This window comes from Thamnophis elegans, chromosome 2 (assembly GCF_009769535.1).
Source record: "Thamnophis elegans isolate rThaEle1 chromosome 2, rThaEle1.pri, whole genome shotgun sequence".
In the NCBI taxonomy this organism is placed as follows: domain Eukaryota; kingdom Metazoa; phylum Chordata; class Lepidosauria; order Squamata; family Colubridae; genus Thamnophis; species Thamnophis elegans.
In genome coordinates this window covers 153,496,058-153,514,551 of record NC_045542.1, presented here as the reverse complement: position 1 = coordinate 153,514,551, position 18,494 = coordinate 153,496,058, and the positions used below count along the sequence as shown (strand labels likewise).

The window sequence follows — 18,494 nt, the reverse complement described above, 5'->3', positions numbered from 1 at the left end:
TAAAATATACTCAAAACTACCCCCCAACTCCCAAAGCAGTGGTGAAATTCAAATTTGTTTACTACAGGGGAAGGATACTGTAAAATTTCCATTCCCTCCCCACTACAGGAGGATACTGTAAAATCTCCATTCCCTCCCCACTCCAGGGAAAGGATACTGTAAAATCTCCATTCCCTCCCCACTCCAGGAGGATACTGTAAAATCTCCATTCCCTCCCAACTCCAGGGAAAGGATACTGTAAAATCTCCATTCCCTCCCCACTCCAGGAGGATACTGTAAAATCTCCATTCCCTCCCCACTCCAGGGGAAGGATACTGCAAAATCTCCATTCCCTCCCCACTCCAGGGGAAGGATACTGCAAAATCTCCATTCCCTCCCCACTCCAGGGGAAGGATACTGCAAAATCTCCATTCCCACCCACTCTGGGGCCAGCCAGAGGTGGCATTTGCTGGTTCTCCGGACTACTCAAAGTTTCCACTATCGGGTCTCCAGAACCTGCTGGATTTCACCCCTGCCCCAAAGGCAACACAGCATGAATTCTTGAACCCGTTGCTCCAAAGGAAGAGAAGGGGATGGATGGGCACACACCGGCATTGTTGGGGGACAGTGGCCCCTCGTTGGGCAGCTCCAGGCAGCCAAGAGGTACCTCCGTGTACTCGCTCTGGGTGGCTGAAGGGCCACCATTCAGGCCTAAGGAAGGAAATAGATAAAGAGAAAGTCCCAAGTAAGGAAAAGTACATCGATCCAATGCCTTTTGATTTCTTTTCATTCAATAATTCCCATTTTGACAGCCTTCTTCTCTGGAGGTTCTGAATGAAGCCTAGTAGCCACTTCAGATTTTGCAACATCTATATACAGTATATAAAAATGGCTGCGTGTGTGCATGTGTGTGTGTGTTCCAGCATAATTCTGGAATGCCTCGAGCACTTTCAACCAAACTTGATACACAGATGACTTACTCTCTGGAAACAAATACTGCGGGGGAAAGACACCCCTAACACCCCTTGGTGTGTGTTTGTGTGTTCTAGCATAACTCTGGATTGCCTGGGCCGCTGAAATGAAAAGGACTGAATTATATCTATAGTGTCAAGTCACTGTACTTTTGACAGTGATAGTGTGCATTTTGCTTTCAAGTTCTTTTAAGAGTTAGCCTCTTGTGCCTTACAATGGCTTCTACTGTACAGCAGTGGAGTTGCCATGGTAACGGCTTCGCAGTACTCCACAAGGGTGCCCTCTCTAATACAGGATTGGGATAAATACATACCCAGGCTACGCGGGGTTATCAGCTAGTCTTAAATATTTTCAGATCAGGTCAACAGCTACAGGTAGTCCTCAACTTACAACATTTCATTTAGTGACCATTCAAAGTAACAGCAGCACTGAAAAAAGTGACATGATTATTTTTCACACTTAACAACTGTTGCAATAGGGTCAGTCATGTGATCAAAATTCAGATGCTTGGCAATTGATTCATATTTATGACGGTTGCAGAGTCCCAGGGTCATGTGATTCCCCCTTTGTGACTTTCTGATCAGCAAAGTCAATGAGGAAGCCAGATTCACTTAACAACGATACTAGCTTAACAACTGCAGTAATTCACTTAACAGCTGCGGCAAGAAAGGTCGTAAAATGAGGGAAAGCTCACTTAACAACGGTTTTGCCTAGCAACAAAAATTTGGGCCTCAGTTGTGACCATAAGTTGAGGACTACCTGTATTTCTCTGATAATGGTTGGAGCAGTTTATTGAATCTCTCAGTTTCCAGAGAGGGCAGCGAGATTATGCACAAAATGGAAGGACACTTGGATCCCCACAATAGATGAACAGCTGCAAAAGTTGATGGAGTTAGCAGAGGTGGTTAAATTGACTGTTTTGATCAAAGGAAAAAAAAAGATAAAAACTTTTATTTCTACTTGGAAACCACTACTGGATTTTGTGCTTGAGGTAGAAAAAAATGAAACTTTGATTTTGGACTTTATCGATTTGATAGGTTTATTGAAATGGCTAGCTCAGAGGTCAGCAAACTCAAAGAGCCATTTGGACCCGTTTCCCACAGAAAAGAAAACACCAGGAGCCACAAAGGTCCTAACTGGAAGCCCCTGTTCAATTCTGGAGCTGACCGGAAGTTCAGTTCCCCCACCATAGAGTCTCCTCCTAGCACAGCGTACTTTTTCCTCTATCTGTCATAACCGAAAGCCCTATCAATTGTGGAGACAACTGGAAAACCCTCCCCTTGCCATAGAGTCTTCTCCTAGCGCACTGTGCTTCTCTTCTCCCCTCCCCCCCACGGAAGCTCCTCTCAAAATTGTGGCGCCGACCGGTGATGGAGCCGCAGCAGAGGGAGGAAAGAGCCAAATGCAGCTCCAGAGCCGTAGTTTGCTGACCCCTGGGCTAGTTCATACCAGTATATAAAAGTAAAAAGTTGAGGTTTGATGTTACTGTCTTATTCTACTGTACCCAAGGGATTGCCTTTTCAATTGGAAAAATTCTCCCAGGTCTACTTAACAATGCCTCCCCCCCCTTCTTTTCTACACTTTTCCTTTCCCTTCTCCCTCCCGTGTTTTTCTCACTATTTATTTTTGTATTTTATATTATAAACGGAAAAAAAATATAGATTAGGATTGCAAAGGGATAAATAAATAGATAAATAAACAAACAAATACATGTTTTGCATTCCAGACTTGGCTGCCTTGGGAGAAAAATCACCTTTGTTGTCCTTGGGATGCGGCTCTTTGCGCTTCCGTTTTCGGGATGGTTTCATCCAGGGACTGTCGTGCCGCCAGCGCTTCCGGGCTTTACGTTTGGAGCTGGAGGCAGTGCTCTAAATAAAGGACAAGAAAAAGAGAAGAACCCCCTTAGAGTGATAAGCAGGAACAGAAATCAAGGCCAGGAACGAAGTGTCTACATGCAGATGGCTACTCCATGCATCTTGGCCTTAAATGGATAAAGACCCTCATGTGCAACATATCAAAACATTAACCTCTGTGCATTAAAACAAACAGATCTGAATTACGTGAAGCGATTAATGGAAATCTTACAAATAAACTGAGGAGTCGGCGAGAATAAATCCTTATCCAACCGAGATGAGGGTCAACTCACCCTATCAGAGATGTTTCCTGACTCTTCCTCATCATCTTCATCATCATCATCTTCCTCTTCCTCCTCCTCTTCCTCTTCTTCCTCCTCCTCCTCTTCCTCCTCCTCCTCCTCACTCATATGTTCTCCAGTAACATCTGCATCAGACTATAACCAACATAAACAGGCATTATCTCCTCCCTGTTCCTACCTGGGGGCAAAATAAGCTATCCAAAATAAGAAATTGTGTAAGTGCCATTTTGCATAATTTACACTGAAATGATCTTTCAAGACCACTCAATCTGATTTGACTACGGCACAGATATCTAATCTTTGGAAAAATTCTCCCAGGTCTACTTAACAATTTTCCACAAGAAACAGGGGAAAGGTTATATAATGTATTAATAGAAATGGATTTGGAAACAGAACTAGTTAAAGATTGCATGATAAAGTGGGCCCAAAATTTCAAAGAACCAATAATTCTGGATACACAGGAAAAGATATGGGTAAAGGAATGTAAAATTCACGCAAGCCCAAAATCTGAGAGAGAATTTTTATAAGATATTTTATAGATGGCATTAAGATCCTAAAAAACTGGCTTCTATGTATCCGAATTTACAACCAAAATGCTGGAGATGTGATTGTGTTGATGCTACATATTACCATATATGGTGGACTTGTAAGAAGGTTAAAGCATTCCGGATAAAAATATGGTGGATTATGCAAAATATTTTTAAAAAGAGGATAAAGTTTACCCCGCAGTTATTTCTGTTAGGTATAACTACTGATTGTACTTTCATAGAGACTAACTTGATTTTGTACTTAATAACGGCAGCAAGACTGTTGGTGGCGCAATACTGGAAGAAGGAAGATTTGCCTACTATTCAAGAATGGACATTAAAAGTAACAAACTTAGCAGAGATGGCTAAAATATCAGTGTAGCTTAAGGATCACTCAGATGAAATATAAACTGGAGTGGAGAAGATGGATTGACTGTATTCAAAATAAATACGGGACTAAGAAATTCCAGATAGTTTATGACTGAAAAGGCGAGGAATGATATAATCAGTTTAGAGTTAGCCTAACAAAAGAGGAGTTAAAGCACAAATGAAAGAGGATACTAACTTTCTTTTAGTCTATTTTAGAATATGTTTGTTAAAGATTTATACCCTTTATTTGCTCTGGGAAGTCGGGGGGGGGAGGTTGGGAGGGGTTTGGGTGGGGAGAGTGTGGGAGGGGAGGTAAATATTTGTAAGACCTTTTTTAAAATTTTCAATTAAAAAAAAAAAAAGAAACAGGGGAAAGAGATCCAAAATATGTCCAGGGTTGGAATTTCAAACTTTTAAAAGAGGTCCCATTTAGTTCTGTAAGGGAGTCTCTGCAATATTTTATTTCTCTATAGCAGGGGTGTAAAACTGGTGTCATCACGTGATGTATTGTGACTCCCCCCTCCTTTGCTAAACCGGGCGTGGCCAGCACATGATGCATCTGGCCCATGGGCCGCGGGTTTGACAGCTGTGCTCTATAAGGTATCCCTCAAGCACATAATCCTTGGTTAATAGCAACAATTGGGATTGGAATTTCCATCACTAAATGACATCGTCATAAAGTGTGACATCATATGACTGCACTTCTTAGTGACAGAAACTGGTACTCCTGGCTGCTGTTAAGCAAATCTTGACAGCAGGGACACTGTGAAAGCCAGGCTCCCAGGGCCAGTCCTGAAGTTCAGTGTTTCATAAGTTTGAATAGTCACTGAATGAGTGATCACTAAACATAGACCACTTATAATAGGAGCAGTGGTTAGAATGGCACTATGGCAGGCTAATTCTGCTGACTGTCAGCAGTTTGATCTTCACCAGCTCAAGGTTGACTCAGCCTTCCATCCTTCCAAAGTCGATAAAATGAGGACCCAGATGGTTGGGGGGAACCTGCTGTCTCTAAACCGCTTAGCGACAGCTGTAAAGCACTGTGAAGTGGTATATAAGTCTAAGTCATGGGTGTCAAACTCAAGGCCCGGGGGCCAAATCTGGCCCACGGGGTGCTTAGATCTGGTCCATGGGGGCCGCCCTGGAAACAGTAAAGGACTGGCCCATGGTGCCGCTACCAGAGAATACGGAGTTCGGGAGGACCGCATGCGGCCCTCCCGAGTTCCTTTTTCACTGGCAGAAGGTTGCAGGAGGCTGTCGCAGCCGAAAACGGTGCTCGGGAGTCCATTTTCGCTGACAAAGTGCTCATGCCACCATAGGCACCCCCGACCCAAGTGATGTCGAGCTGACCACACCCACCCTGGCCACACCTACTCTACCCCCCCCCCTCTCAAGGTCAATCACAACTCTGATGCAGCCCTCAATAAAATCAAGTTTGGACACACACACACACCCCATCTGTTGCTATTACTACAGTTTGATCTATCAGTTTAGGTGTTGGCCTAGAAACTGGGAGACTGTGAGTTCTTGTAGTCCTTGATGCACAAAAGCCAGCCGGGTAAAATGAGGCCAGTGTCTTCATCCCAAGCCAACAACTTCACACAGCTGTTGTTGGGACAATAGGAGGTGGATGGACCAACTGGAAAGGCATGAAAAGCAGGATCTAAATCTCGTAATAATAAATATGAACAGATTCCAACCAGCGGCGATATTTGTAACACCATCAAACATCCACATCTGCCCATCTTAGGTCCTTGGGAAGGACTCGACAGGGGGACAAAATTACCAAATCCAGTCTGAACATCTGGCTGTGTCAAAAACCACAAGATTAAGGAAGGCCCCATTTAGCTTGAGAGGAAGCCCGAGTTATCCCAATGGGCAGCCACCTTAATTCTCCACAGTGCCTTTAACACAACAGCATTCTGGGAAATTAAAAAGCCACCTCCCAAACCGAAGGAAGCCTCAGCACCCTGGGCTGAGTTACAATAGCAGGATCCTGGCAGTTGAGCAAAGGGGTTAATTTTTTTTTAGTAAACTGCACCATCCTGCACTTCTTGAAGGAGTCTTAAGGGATTCATAGTCTTTCAGAACTTTAGCGAGTTGAAGATGTGCGGACTTCAACTCGCTAAGGTTGAGAAACACTGGCTAAATGACTCAGACGTTCACCATCTTATCCTACACACCTTGCTGTCCGAATCCATGTGGCCGTCCACAGAGTAGCTGTCGTAGAAGAGGCTGAAGTCATCCCCCACTTCAGTCTCCCATTCCTGGCCTCCATCGTCCTGCGAAGCCGTGGCGGGAGCCGTCATCTCCTCCGTCACCGTGATCTACGGAAAAGGATGGGCTTTCATTAAAAACGGATTCAGGATTTGCCAGCAAGCACCAAAGTCTCAAAATGGCCTCCATCAGGCTAGCTTCAGGATTGACATTTTGCAATGGGTATGTTATTTGGAACCCTGACAGGATTATTTTGATGTGAGGTGTGGAGTCGCTGAAGGCTACAGTTACCGTATTTTTCAGTGTAAGATGCACCAAGGTTTTGTGAAAACGGGCCCGTTTTTTGTTTTTTTTTAAAAAAGAGGCATGAATACCCTTAGACAGCTTGTAAAGTGCTCCTGGAAGGAGGGGCAAAAACGAGCAAAAAACGGGCCCGTTTTTTGCAAAAAAAAAAGGGGGCATGGATAGACTTTAGGAAGCTTAGAGAGTGCTCCAGGGGCGGGGCAAAATTGAGCAAAAAACGGCCAGCAGCGCTCTGAAAGCCTCCATAAGGGTATGCACAACCATTTTGGTGAAGGGGGGGGGGGGTGTCGGGAGGCAGAAAATGAAATAAAATAAAATAAATGATTATTGTTAATTTTAATCGAATTTTAAATGTTATTGTTAATCTTAATTGGGTTTGTTTTTTGGATACTCTATCTAATTTTTTAAAAACTTTTGTAATATGTGGGTTTTTTTTTAATGTTGTACGCCACCCTGAGTCCTTGGGAGAAGGGCGGCATATAAATCCAATAAACAAACAAACAAACTGCTGTATTCAGTGTATAAGACGCACCCAGATTTTCAGCCTCTTTTTTGAGGAAAAAAGGTGCGTCTTATACTCCGAAAAATATGGTACTTAGGAGGGAGGAGATGTTTTCTGCTTCTCTACCACTTCTCAAAGGCTGGCATCAAAGTTATGCAAAATAAAGACACACGGGTCTTTCCCCCCTTCAGAACAACTTCAAAAATGTTTCTCAAACTCAAATTTGACTTTAAGAGGGGTGGACTTCAACTCTCAGAATTCCCCTGCCAGGAATCCAATCTTGTTTCACAGGACAGTGCATTGATTTTAAATTTTCAACCATTTACAAATAAAATAAGACAGACTAGCTATAGTGACATAAAGACAGTCCTCGACATACGACCTCAATTGAGCCCCAAATCTCCGTTGCTAAGCGAGACCATCATTAAAGCGAGTTTTGCCTCGTTTTACGACCTTTCTTGCCAGTGTTGTTAAGGGAATCACTGCAGTTGTTAAGGGAGCAACACGGCGGTTAAGTGGTTTTGGCTTCTCCCGTGGACTTTGCTTGTCATGGCCCCAAAATGTGATCCCATGACACTGCAACTGTCATAAGTATGAGTCAGTTGCTAAGTGATGGAATTTTGAAAATGAGGCCATGGGGATGCTGCAACGGTCTTGTGTGAAAAATGGTCACAAGTAACTTTTTTCAGTGCCGTTGTAACTTTGAACGGTCTCTAAATGAACTGTTGTAAGTCGAGAACTACCTGTATTAACAGCAGGACTCACTTCCCCAGTTACTATCAGGGCTTCATTTTAACACCTGGATCTACAGATACTTTTCCTGCATTTTAAAAGCTTTCGTCCCTTCCTTCTCAGAGCTTCTGCTCCTTACTCAACGAAGTCACCACTTGAAACTCATCATCACTCATGCAAATAAGTTCTTTAATCAAACAGGTGGTCCCTAAACTCAATCCTCAGCCCTTAGGATAAAGGTGTCAAACTCGCGTTGTCACATTGTCATCACATGACCTATCCCAACTCCCCCCCCCCTTCGCTAAAACGTGGGTTGGCATGGTCAACGTGTGATGCCTCTGGCCTGTGAGCTGCGAGTTTGACACCCTTACCTTATGTTCTGACTGAGGCTTCCCAAGAGCACGAAGAAAACTCCTTGTCCCGACAAAAAAACCCTTTTATTAATTTACTATAAATTCTTCTCATTCACATCCAACAAAGTCTCCCAAGGGAGGATTTACAGTCACAGACCTTATCTAGCTTGGAGAGCTGACAGGCCGATATCTGCAAAACTTGGCAAGGAGTCTCAGAGAGTCACGAACCAATTAAGCGAACTAATTGTCTCCTGCAAACTCCACTCCCCTTTCACTCCTCTTTTATTTCCTCTGGGAGGGGCCATTCATCATCCACCCGTGGTCTTACTCCCAAGTCGACCCCTGTTCTTTAGCTGTTCCCTTTGTCTGGCAACTCTGCGCATGCGCACACTGGGAACAGGCTCCAGCTGTTTGTCTGCCTCACTGATGTCTGACTCTGAAGGCAGCTGATAACTGACATACAGCCCTGGCCCCCTCTCTGCCTCCGAAGCAGAGCCCTCAACAGAGCCTTTTCCAGACTCCAGGACTGGCCCATGTTCCTCCCCAACCTCCTCACTGTCCGAATCCGCCGCCAGCTCTGCTGGCCGCTGGCGGGCCACAATACTTTAGGAGAGCCACTAAGCCTTTCAAATGAGGAGATTCACCTCTGTGGTAGCCCTGGGACTTGAGCGCTGAAGCGAGAGCGGAATCCTTTTGTGCAACGCATCTGCCATGTAATCGTATTTCCTGTGCTTTGCGGGTTCTTCTTTAGAAAGAGAAGGAAAAAGAGTGAAAATTAGAATCCAGCAGACTTAACAACCCTTCTTCCCTTCTCCGGTGATGGGACTCCCAGAATCTCCAGCAAGCGTCGAAGACTAGGATTGAGTTATCTGTTCTAGCCAATGCCTTTAGTCCCAAATATATTTCTATACCAGCCCAGTCACCCTTTTAAATGTATAGCCTCCTTACCTGGTTCTAAAATGCTTCTCAAGTCATCCGAGACACGGAAATGCAACATCTCTGAGACCCTTTTTTCAGGCACCTTAGGGGAAGCAGAAAAAGGCAGCCAATCATCCATACAGGCATGATCTCATTTTATTTTAGATGTAGCTCTATGGATTGTCTATGGAGATTCTCAGTCATCCAGGTCATGGTTGTCCCAAAGGTGTTTTTTTCAAGAGGCAACGGGACTTTCTGGTTTTTCTTTGAAGACTCATCCAAGGAGCTTCTTCAGCTCTGACTGGATGGTGGGGAATAGAAAGATTTATACTCCTTGCAGACAGCTGGTTATTTGCATTCAATAGCCACCTGGCTATTACCCGGGGGAGGGCCTTCTCTGTGGCAGCTCCGGCCCTCTGGAATGAACTCCCCGCAGGGATTCGGACCCTCACCTCTCTCCAGGCCTTCCGAAAAGCCATCAAAACCTGGCTTTGCTGGCAGGCCTGGGGTTGATGAGTTCCCCTCCCCTCTCGACATGTATGGTTGTGCGACTGTTGTCTACTTTTATTATTTGTATTTTGTCTTTTATGTTCCCCCTTTCCCCCCCCCTTGAATTGTTCGCCGCCCTGAGTCCTCCCGGAGAAGGGCGGCATACAAATAATAAAATACAAATACAAATACAAAATAAATCATTCCATTCCCCACCATCCACTCAGAGCTGACGAAGCTTCTCAGGTGAGAAGAGAAACGTCTTCAAATAAAAAACAGAAAGTCCAGTTGCCTCTTGAAAAAGCACCTTTGGGACAGTCCTATCAACTGATACTAGCAGAAATTTCATGTGGTACAGTAACAGAAAAATGTTGATCATGCAAGCCCAATATTTTGCAGAATTGAATTTTGCAGCTGTTTCAGAAAAAACAATTCAAAAATCCTGTTTGGTGTTTCTCCACCTTGGCCACTTTAAGAGAAGTAGACTTCAATTCCCAGAATTCCCCAGCCAGCTTGCCAGCTTCTTCAGCCTAGTACCAACCAGGTATGTTGGACTATCGTGCCCCTTACTCTAGTATGGCCATTTAGGGAAATGGAAATCACAGATAAATCTTCCCAGCTGGAAGATACCACGTAAAAATATTCCAAACCAGATGATCTATTTCCCCCCCCCCAAAAAAATAGTCATTCTTGAGCATCAAAAACAATTGTAATTTTGTTGGTTATAAGGAAAAGAAACCCAATATTCACTGAGGAAATACTATTAGGTATTTTGAGTTTTGAGAAGAGTTAGGATAAAGAAATGGAGAAATGTATCTTGATGTGGAGCCATGTCACAATCAGGTTGCATGGACAGATATGGAGTCTCCCAGAACGCTTTTGATCAGATAGACATGAACTACTAGTTCTCCCAGTTGTGCCATCAGTTGTTGGAAAAAGCAACAAGTTTGTAAGTTACCCATGTGGGGAAACATACGTGCCATTTTTGTCTTACAATACAATACAATACAATACAATACAATACAATAGCAGAGTTGGAAGGGACCTTGGAGATCTTCTAGTCCAACCCCCTGCCTAGGCAGGAAACCCTATACCATTCGAGACAAATGGCTATTCAACATTTTCTTAAAGACTTCCAGCGTTGGAGCATTCACAACTTCTGGAGGAAAGTTGTTCCACTGATTAATTGTTCTAACTGTCAGGAAATTTCTCCTCAGTTCTAAGTTGCTTCTTTCCTTGATTAGTTTCCACCCATTGCTTCTTGTTCTGCCCTCAGGTGCTTTGGAGAATAGTTTGACTCCCTCTTCTTTGTGGCAACCCCTGAGATATTGGAACAGTGCTGTCATGTCTCCCCTGCGAGAAGTACTGTGGTCACTTCAAGAGCGTAAACCACCAAATTGTCTAGAGTCTATTTACACACTGAAAAGCATTTTTTGGTGATTTGGGAGAATAGCCACCTTGGTATGACAATTAAGGTGCTGGCCTAAAAACCAGGAGACTGAGAGTTCTAGTTCCCCCCTTAGGCATACAAGCCAGCTGGGTGATTTTGGATCAGAAACTCTCTTTCAGCCCAACTCAACCCCCCAGGGTGGTTGTTGTGGGGGAAAAGAGGAGATGGGGGAAGTATAAGATAAGATCACCACCTTGAGTTACTTATAAAATAATAAAGGCGGGATAAAAATCTAATTAATAAAAATCCATGGTGTTCAGCTGCTCAAGTTCATAATAAGCAGCACAATCATTATACAGCCTAATGACAAAGTGGGATGATTTGTACATTAATTGGTTTTGCAATTTTAATGAGTTGAAAGAATTGTTCTTCATTATGTAAAGATTTGTCATTGTTGGTTAACTTTCACACTGATACAGGAATTTCTCTCGACCTAGTTGTTTAATAAATGCCTTGCTAAAATAATCCATTGATGAAAATTACCCTGATCATCATCAACAAAGACAACCCAGTCTCTTAAGTACACTTCTCTCTCAGCATAGCCAAAACAGCCCTGTACATTCATGTTTCTCAACCCTCACAACTTTAAAGATGTCTGGACTTCTAATCCCAGAATTCCTCAGTCAGCAAGCTGGCTGGAGAATTCTGGGAGTTGAAGTCCACACATCTTAAACCCGCCAAGGTTGAGGAACATTTGATATAGAATGCTGTTTGATTACACAGAGATGTGCAGACTTCTAGTCCCAGAATCCCTTGGTCAGCAAGCTGGCTGGGGAATTCTGGGAGTTGAAGTTCCCACATCTTAAAAGCTGCCAACATTGACACATATGTACACAATCAACCAATAGATCTTTGGACCACCTTCCCTGGGCAGGGGCTACATTTCCAAGCCTACCTGTACGCTGCTGGGCTTCGACATTGTTTTCCGAGCTCGGTGGACCTTGGGCTTGACTTCCTCAGTGGTTGATGCTGAAGGCTGAGCAGGAGAGGCCGCTGCCGGAGCAGGAGTAGGGGCCGAATCTGGGGCTTCTGTTGTGGGAGACCCAGAATCCCCCGGAAGACGTGATCCAGGCATAGTTAGTAAGCGCATAGCCAGACTCTGGATAGTTGGGGACTTGCTGGTCCCGGTAAGGGACATCTTGGCTCGGCTGGGGCCAGCTGTTTTGCTGGGGGATGATGGGAAAGTCTTGGCGGCATGACCTGAAGAGAAGGGGATGAAGATGTTAGGACACCCAGTATAGATTGCATGAATGTAGCTGAGATAGAGATACAGAAAAGCCATAGGACAGTTCCACACAAAATAGCAATAGCAATTACTTATATACCTCTTTACAGTGCTTTTCAGCCCCCTCTAAGCTGTTTACAGAGTCAGCCTATTGCCCCCAACAATCTGGGTCCTCGTTTTACCCATCTCAGAAGGATGGAAGGCTGAGTCAACCTTCAGCCAGGTGAGATTTGAATTGTCGAATTGCAGGCAGCCTGCAGTCAGCAGAAATAGCCTGCAGTACTGCACTCTAACCACTGCGGCTCATAAATGCCTCTCTTGTTGCGGTTGAACATGAACCAGTAAAATCAGTCTTCTTCAACAAGCCTTTGGCTCTATAGAGGAGTTGAATGCAGGTGTCCATCACAAATATTTCCAATTGGATTGACTACATTGAGGTTTTCCCCCCGAACAATCCTTATTCCTTGTGTTATTATGCTCTCTCCTCCAGATTCCACCCTGGTTGGCTCAGGCCACAAATAATGTTAAATATGTATGAATAAAACTTATCTAATAAAACATGTAGATGAGAGCAGACTAATATCATTCTGGATCTCTCTGGTCCAAGACAACCTCTTAACACATGATACCAAATTTTTAGGGGAGCTTCTAAATTAGACATTGCAACACCAGGCAGAGAATAGAGATGTAAAATAGCACATCGTCACCCAACAGAAGTCACTCAACCACAACCTTACACACGGGTGTCCAAACTTGGGAACTTGAAGACTTGTGGACTTCAACTCCCAGAACTCCCCAGCTGGGGAATTCTGGGAGTTGAAGTCCACAAGTCTTAAAGTTCCCAAGTTTGGACACCCCTGGCCTTACAGGTCTCATCACCATAATGCCAAAAAAATCATCTAGATCAGGGGTCTCCAACCTTGGCAACTTTAATACTTGTGGACTTCAACTCCCAGGATTTCCCAGCCAGTGCTGAAGAATTCTGGGAGTTGAAGTCCACAAGTCTTAAAGTTGCCACAGTTGGAGACCCCTGATCTAGAGAATCCTTGTTTTTTCTCTACAAAGGAAAGCCACCTTCCTACTGACATGCTCCTCCCCTCACGAATCCCCTTCCTGACTCACCAGGTAGGCCTTTGCTCCCTGGGGTGGGACTAGGGTTTGATCCGGCCAAGGGGCCTTCTGATTCTGGAGACACACGTCCTCCTTCTTTTCCACTCCCCGTCGCTTGCGTCCAGGCGCCATCATCCCCATTTCGGGTGGAGACCAGGAGGCCGTCCCCTACTGCTCCCAACGTGCTTTTGGACTTCCGAGGAGACAAGGCTCCCGACGAGACCTCCAAGTCCTCTTTGGAGGGTTCAGGATCTCGAGGAAGGCATAGACACAAGGTTCTTAGGGGGTGTCTGGAGTCAATAGGATTCAAACTATAGCTGCAGAGGAAACAGCACCTTCCCCAACTTCTAATCATGGACGTCCATCACACTTACCTATTTCACCTGCTTCAACTTCCACCACAGCTGACGCCCCTGCTAATCCCCGATGGGCGTCATCCTGAGGGGGGGGGGGAGAAATGAACAGCAATTCAAAACTTAAGATTAATTTGCAAATGTTTATTTCCACTTACATAAAATACTAATTGTGGTTTATTTCACTATGGTTCATTACAGAAGAGATCATTGCCAGCCTATACCAGTGATGGCTAACCTTTTGGTCGTCGCGTGCCCAAAGCCATAATGCAATGTGCGCGCGACACCCCACACCCCGTATGGATGCACGCACAATTCCCCCCCCCGCATATGGGTGTGCAAACCCCATGCGCCCCCTTGCCCCCCCCCCCCATGCCATTTTGGGTCAAGTAGGCTTCCCTGCAGCCTCCTGAGACCAAGAACGGGCTGTGGGGGGGGGGAGAGTGAACCCCTCTGTGCATGCACACACAACCTCCCATATGCACCTGCATCTCCCACATGCACCACGACCCCACTCATGCGTGGCAGAGAACCAAAAATCAGCCGGTCAGTGGGAGGTGCGTGCGCGCATGCGCAGCTAAGGCGACGGCTCGCATGCCAGCAGAGGACTCTGCGTGCCACCTGTGGCAGGCGTGCCATTGGTTTGCCATCACAGGTCTATACCAATGACTTTTCCAGATCACCCATGTTGATGAGGTTGACGTATTAGGTGTATTTTTTAGGGTTCTGAAATGGGTTTTGAAGGACGAATGTATCCTTTTATTTCAGAACTTGCATGCTTTTACCTTTAAAATGTTAATTCAACCTCCAGTCAACATTGCCTAATATATTACAGACCTAAGCCGCAAAGCTAACTAAGCTGCCGTTTCTTTGGTTAGTCATGGTTTAGTATGTTATAGCAATAACCACCACTGGTTTTAGCTTATAAGACTCGGCACAATCCCCAACTGTAGCATATTTTAAAAAACCATGATTAAATTGTAGGCTAGCATGCAACGCAAACCCAGCAACTGAAAAGACCAACTTTCTCAAAGCATGCTACACCAAAAGAAGCCTTCAGATACAAACCCTTTCTTCCTTAGCAGGAACCACTTCAAATTTGGCTTTTCTCCTGTTTAATTTCTCTCCAACCTGAGCTAATAAGTTAGAACTCTTCTGACCCATTTCCCCGCAGAGGAATGATTCAAGCTTCTTCCCTCTAGCCAATTTAAGCATAACTTATTGTCAATTACCTAAGCCAATTACCTTCACCTGTTCTATCTTCCCAATCTGTACAACAATACAAGATGTCTTTATTTAGGCCCTTCCCCATTTCACCCTATTGATTTTCAAGTCAAAAGATCCGCACAGCCCCTTTGTTGCTTCTAAATAGTGATGATAGTAAGGATTCTCCTCTCTCCTCTCTTTAAATTCTCGATGTAAAAGCATTTGTTAGTGCCAGTTTGAAATTAAGGTAAAGGTTCCCCTCACACATATGTGGTAGTCATTCCCGACTCTAGGGGACGGTGCTCATCGCCGTTTCAAAGCCGGAAGAGGCCAGTGCTGTCCGAAGACATTCCATGGTCATGTGGCTGCATGACTAAGACGCCGAAGGTGCACGGAATACTGGTATAGCTTCCCACCAAAGTTGGCTCCTATTTTTCTACTTGCATTTTTTATGTGCTTTCGAACTGCTAGGTTGGCAGAAGCTGGGACAAGTAATAGGAGCTCACTCTGTTATGTGGCGGTAGGGATTCGAACTGCTGAACTTTCTGGTCGACAAAACTCAGTGTCTTAGCCACTGAGCCACCATGTCCCTTAGCTTGAAATTACAACAGCAGAAAAAAGTAGCTTATGATTGGTTCTTACAGTTACAACTTTTGCAAAGTCCCCACTCTTAATAGCTGCAATGATTCACTTAACAACAGTCATTGCAATGTCTCAAAGTCATGTCATTTGTAATCTTCCCATCATCTTAGGTAACATCATCAGTACTAGTGAGTGCGGGGTTTGCTTTCTGTTACAGTAACACTGCAATGTTGATGGGGATGTGATTTTCTCCTTAGTAGTTCCTTAATTAAGGCATTGTCTTCTGCTTTCTCTTTCAAACAATACCCCAGTAATGAAATCAGAGAAAAGCATATTCCCACCAACACTGGCAGGGCAAATTACTGTATATAAATAAGGAGCAAACCCCATGTTCACTTGCAACGATGATGTTACCCAGTTGCATGAAATATCTGCAAGCAATCAAATCAGAAAACACTAAGGGCTCCATAAATGACAACTATATTTTGTATTCAATGTTAAGATGCAAATAGGTGATAGTAGCAGCTGCTTGATGACATCACAATGGGAGAAAGGGCTAGGACTGAAAAAAAAACCGGAGGGGCACATCTGAACACAAATCCTCTTAAAGGCATAGGAAATAAACAGACTCTTAATCCATCATGCCACCATTCTGGGAAAGAAATTCACAAGCTTCCAGAAAACCTAAATTAAAATTAATAAAGAAGGGATAGAATACCCCAATTCTTGCTATCAAAACTCATTTTTTTAAAAATGTAACTGAATCTTGCTTCTTTGATTGTGCTTGGCATGTCAAGAGGATGGACAACTGCATTTAGAATTTTTATTCTGGCATCATGGTGGCTTATGGCCGATGCCACTGACTGCAACAGACTCTAAATTAAGGGTTAGACTTTAGATAGTCTGGACATCCAAGGTAGCTTATATTCCAAAAAGCCACAAACCTCAAAGTGCTGTTGATAAAGCTGGATGGAGGGTGTTTAATTGACCCTATATCAGAGCTTGTTAGCTGAGTTTTACAATAGCATGTCAGAAACACAACCAAGATCTTCAGCATGCTCATATATGTTGACTTTCACTGGATTTATTTATTGCTGGTTCTAGATCAACAAATAGAAAACTATGTTCTACAAATCATGCCTGGTTCTAAGTTTCTTACAGATTTCTGTTCCTCTGCCAGAGTTTTTCTCAACCTTAGCAACATTATGATGTGTGGGCTTCAAGTTCCAGGATTCCCTAGCCATCATGGGGAACTCTGGGAGCTGAATTCTTCATATCTTATCTTTTCCTCAAGATAAAAAACAAAAACAAAACCCAAAGTGTGTTTGTTTTTTGAAAAAGCACCTTTGAGACAACCATGACCTCAAGGACTGAGAATCTCCACAGATTATCCTAAAAGTTGCCAAGGTTGAAAAGCACTGATCTGGCTTCTACTTCAGAAAATAATGGATAACCATAGCCTGAATCTACAAGAAGCAGGGAGTTCTGGGAGTTGAAGTCCACACATCTCAAAATGGTTGAGAAGCACGTAGCCAGAGGCTTAACCTGGAGAAAACTGTAGAAACACACTTGTGAGGGCAGGCTGCCTTTAAACTGGCTAGCATCTGGGCTGATGGTGCCCTGCTCCTTAAAGACCTTTCTCTAGCCAGCCCAGCTGCCCAGTATTATAATACAATAATACAAACCCTATAACAGCTGAGTAAAACAACAACAGTGGAGTGTTGGAGTTGTTGAGAGAGAGATGGGGGAGGATGAGCAAGCGCTAATAGACAGGAATATTGTCCTTTAGGTCTCAAGGTGGCTCAGTGGCTAAGATGCTGAGCTTGTTGATCAGAAAGTTCGGCGGCTCGAATCCCTGGTGCCACGTAAGGGAGTGAGCTCCGTTACTTGTCCCAGCTTCTGCCAACCTAGCAGTTTGAAAGCATGTAAAAATGCAAGTAGAAAAATAGAGACCGCTTTGGTGGGAAGGTAACAGCGCTCCGTGCGCCTTCGGCATTTAGTTATGCCAGCTACATGACCATGGAGACGTCTTCGGACAGCGGTGGCTCTTTGGCTTTGAAATGGAGATGAGCATCGCCCCCTAGAGTCGGGAACGACTAGCATAGATGTTCTAGGGGACCCTTTACCTTTACCTAGTTTGCCTCACAAACTGCAGTAGTCTACCAATAGTAATACTAGACTATTACAATTTGTGAGGCCTACTGCTAAAGGACAACTCACAGTTCTTAGTAGCAGAGCTGGAGAAGTGTGGAAGACCTGTAAGCACCAGGCATTGAGTGCTTGTGTTTATGGATGTGTGTTGTCTAAAGGCCAAGGATGCTTGTGTTGGCTGGCTCTCTGGGCCTTTAGGAGCCCACTGGTTTTGAAATTTTAAAATAGGTTTACATAGATTTTATCTTTTTATTGATTTAAAAAAACTGTGACAAAGAGGAGGCGGAAGCAGGACAGCCAAAGTGGGGATATCCGACACAAAGGGGCAAACACACAAGTGATGGTGGCAATTTAATACACACCAAATGAAAACAAGCCTTGGTTTAGAAAGGGTGCAAAAAGGAAGGGAGGTTGGTCCTTGCAGAGCGCAGGTTTGAGTGAGTTTGCTCAGCCGACGTCCTGTTTGAGGAAACCAGACGCCATACTAGAATTTACATGAAACACTGAGGTGGCAAGAGTCCAGGTTACTTGAGAAGCATCACACCCTAATGGGACAAGCCTGCCTCACTGGTGCTGGTAAAGTGGGCATGCTGTGGATCCCATCAGTCAAGGAATTTCAGCTAGTGCAGTCCAGGAGAAGGGCCTAAGGCAAGATTGGCTCCCATTCTCCTTCCTGCCTGCAAGAGCCTGAAGACCTGGCTCTGTCAATTGACTAAGGATCACAATGAGGGAGCATCAAACTTCAAACAAGAGATATAAACGTGACTGGAAAAAATGGATTGATTATACTCAAAATAAATATGGGACTAAGAAATTCCAGATAGCTTATGATTAAGATCAGGAATGATATAAATTGTTTAAAGTTAGCCTAGCAAGGAGGAGCTAAGTTCAATTTAAAGAT

At 44.2% G+C, this 18,494-nt stretch overlaps 1 protein-coding gene across 2 annotated transcripts in view; it reads right to left on the bottom strand.

Annotated features, from left to right (window-relative positions):
• EHMT2 (euchromatic histone lysine methyltransferase 2) overlaps positions 1 to 13,914 on the bottom strand; it is a 42,459-nt gene extending 28,545 nt beyond the window's left edge. Inside the window, exons 1-9 of one of the 2 annotated variants that reach the window (XM_032210670.1) lie at positions 13,676 to 13,914; positions 13,314 to 13,553; positions 11,862 to 12,166; positions 9,058 to 9,130; positions 8,754 to 8,851; positions 6,186 to 6,329; positions 3,098 to 3,241; positions 2,705 to 2,819; positions 589 to 690 (exon numbers count right to left, since the gene is read on the bottom strand). In XM_032210670.1, the coding sequence (XP_032066561.1) occupies positions 589 to 690; positions 2,705 to 2,819; positions 3,098 to 3,241; positions 6,186 to 6,329; positions 8,754 to 8,851; positions 9,058 to 9,130; positions 11,862 to 12,104 (919 nt within the window). In that variant the 5' untranslated portion in view covers positions 12,105 to 12,166; positions 13,314 to 13,553; positions 13,676 to 13,914. Of the gene's footprint in view, positions 1 to 588; positions 691 to 2,704; positions 2,820 to 3,097; positions 3,242 to 6,185; positions 6,330 to 8,753; positions 8,855 to 9,057; positions 9,131 to 11,861; positions 12,167 to 13,313; positions 13,554 to 13,675 lie in introns of both variants that reach the window. The other variant, XM_032210669.1, reaches the window with a different exon arrangement.
• Positions 13,915 to 18,494: the final 4,580 nt, after the last annotated feature.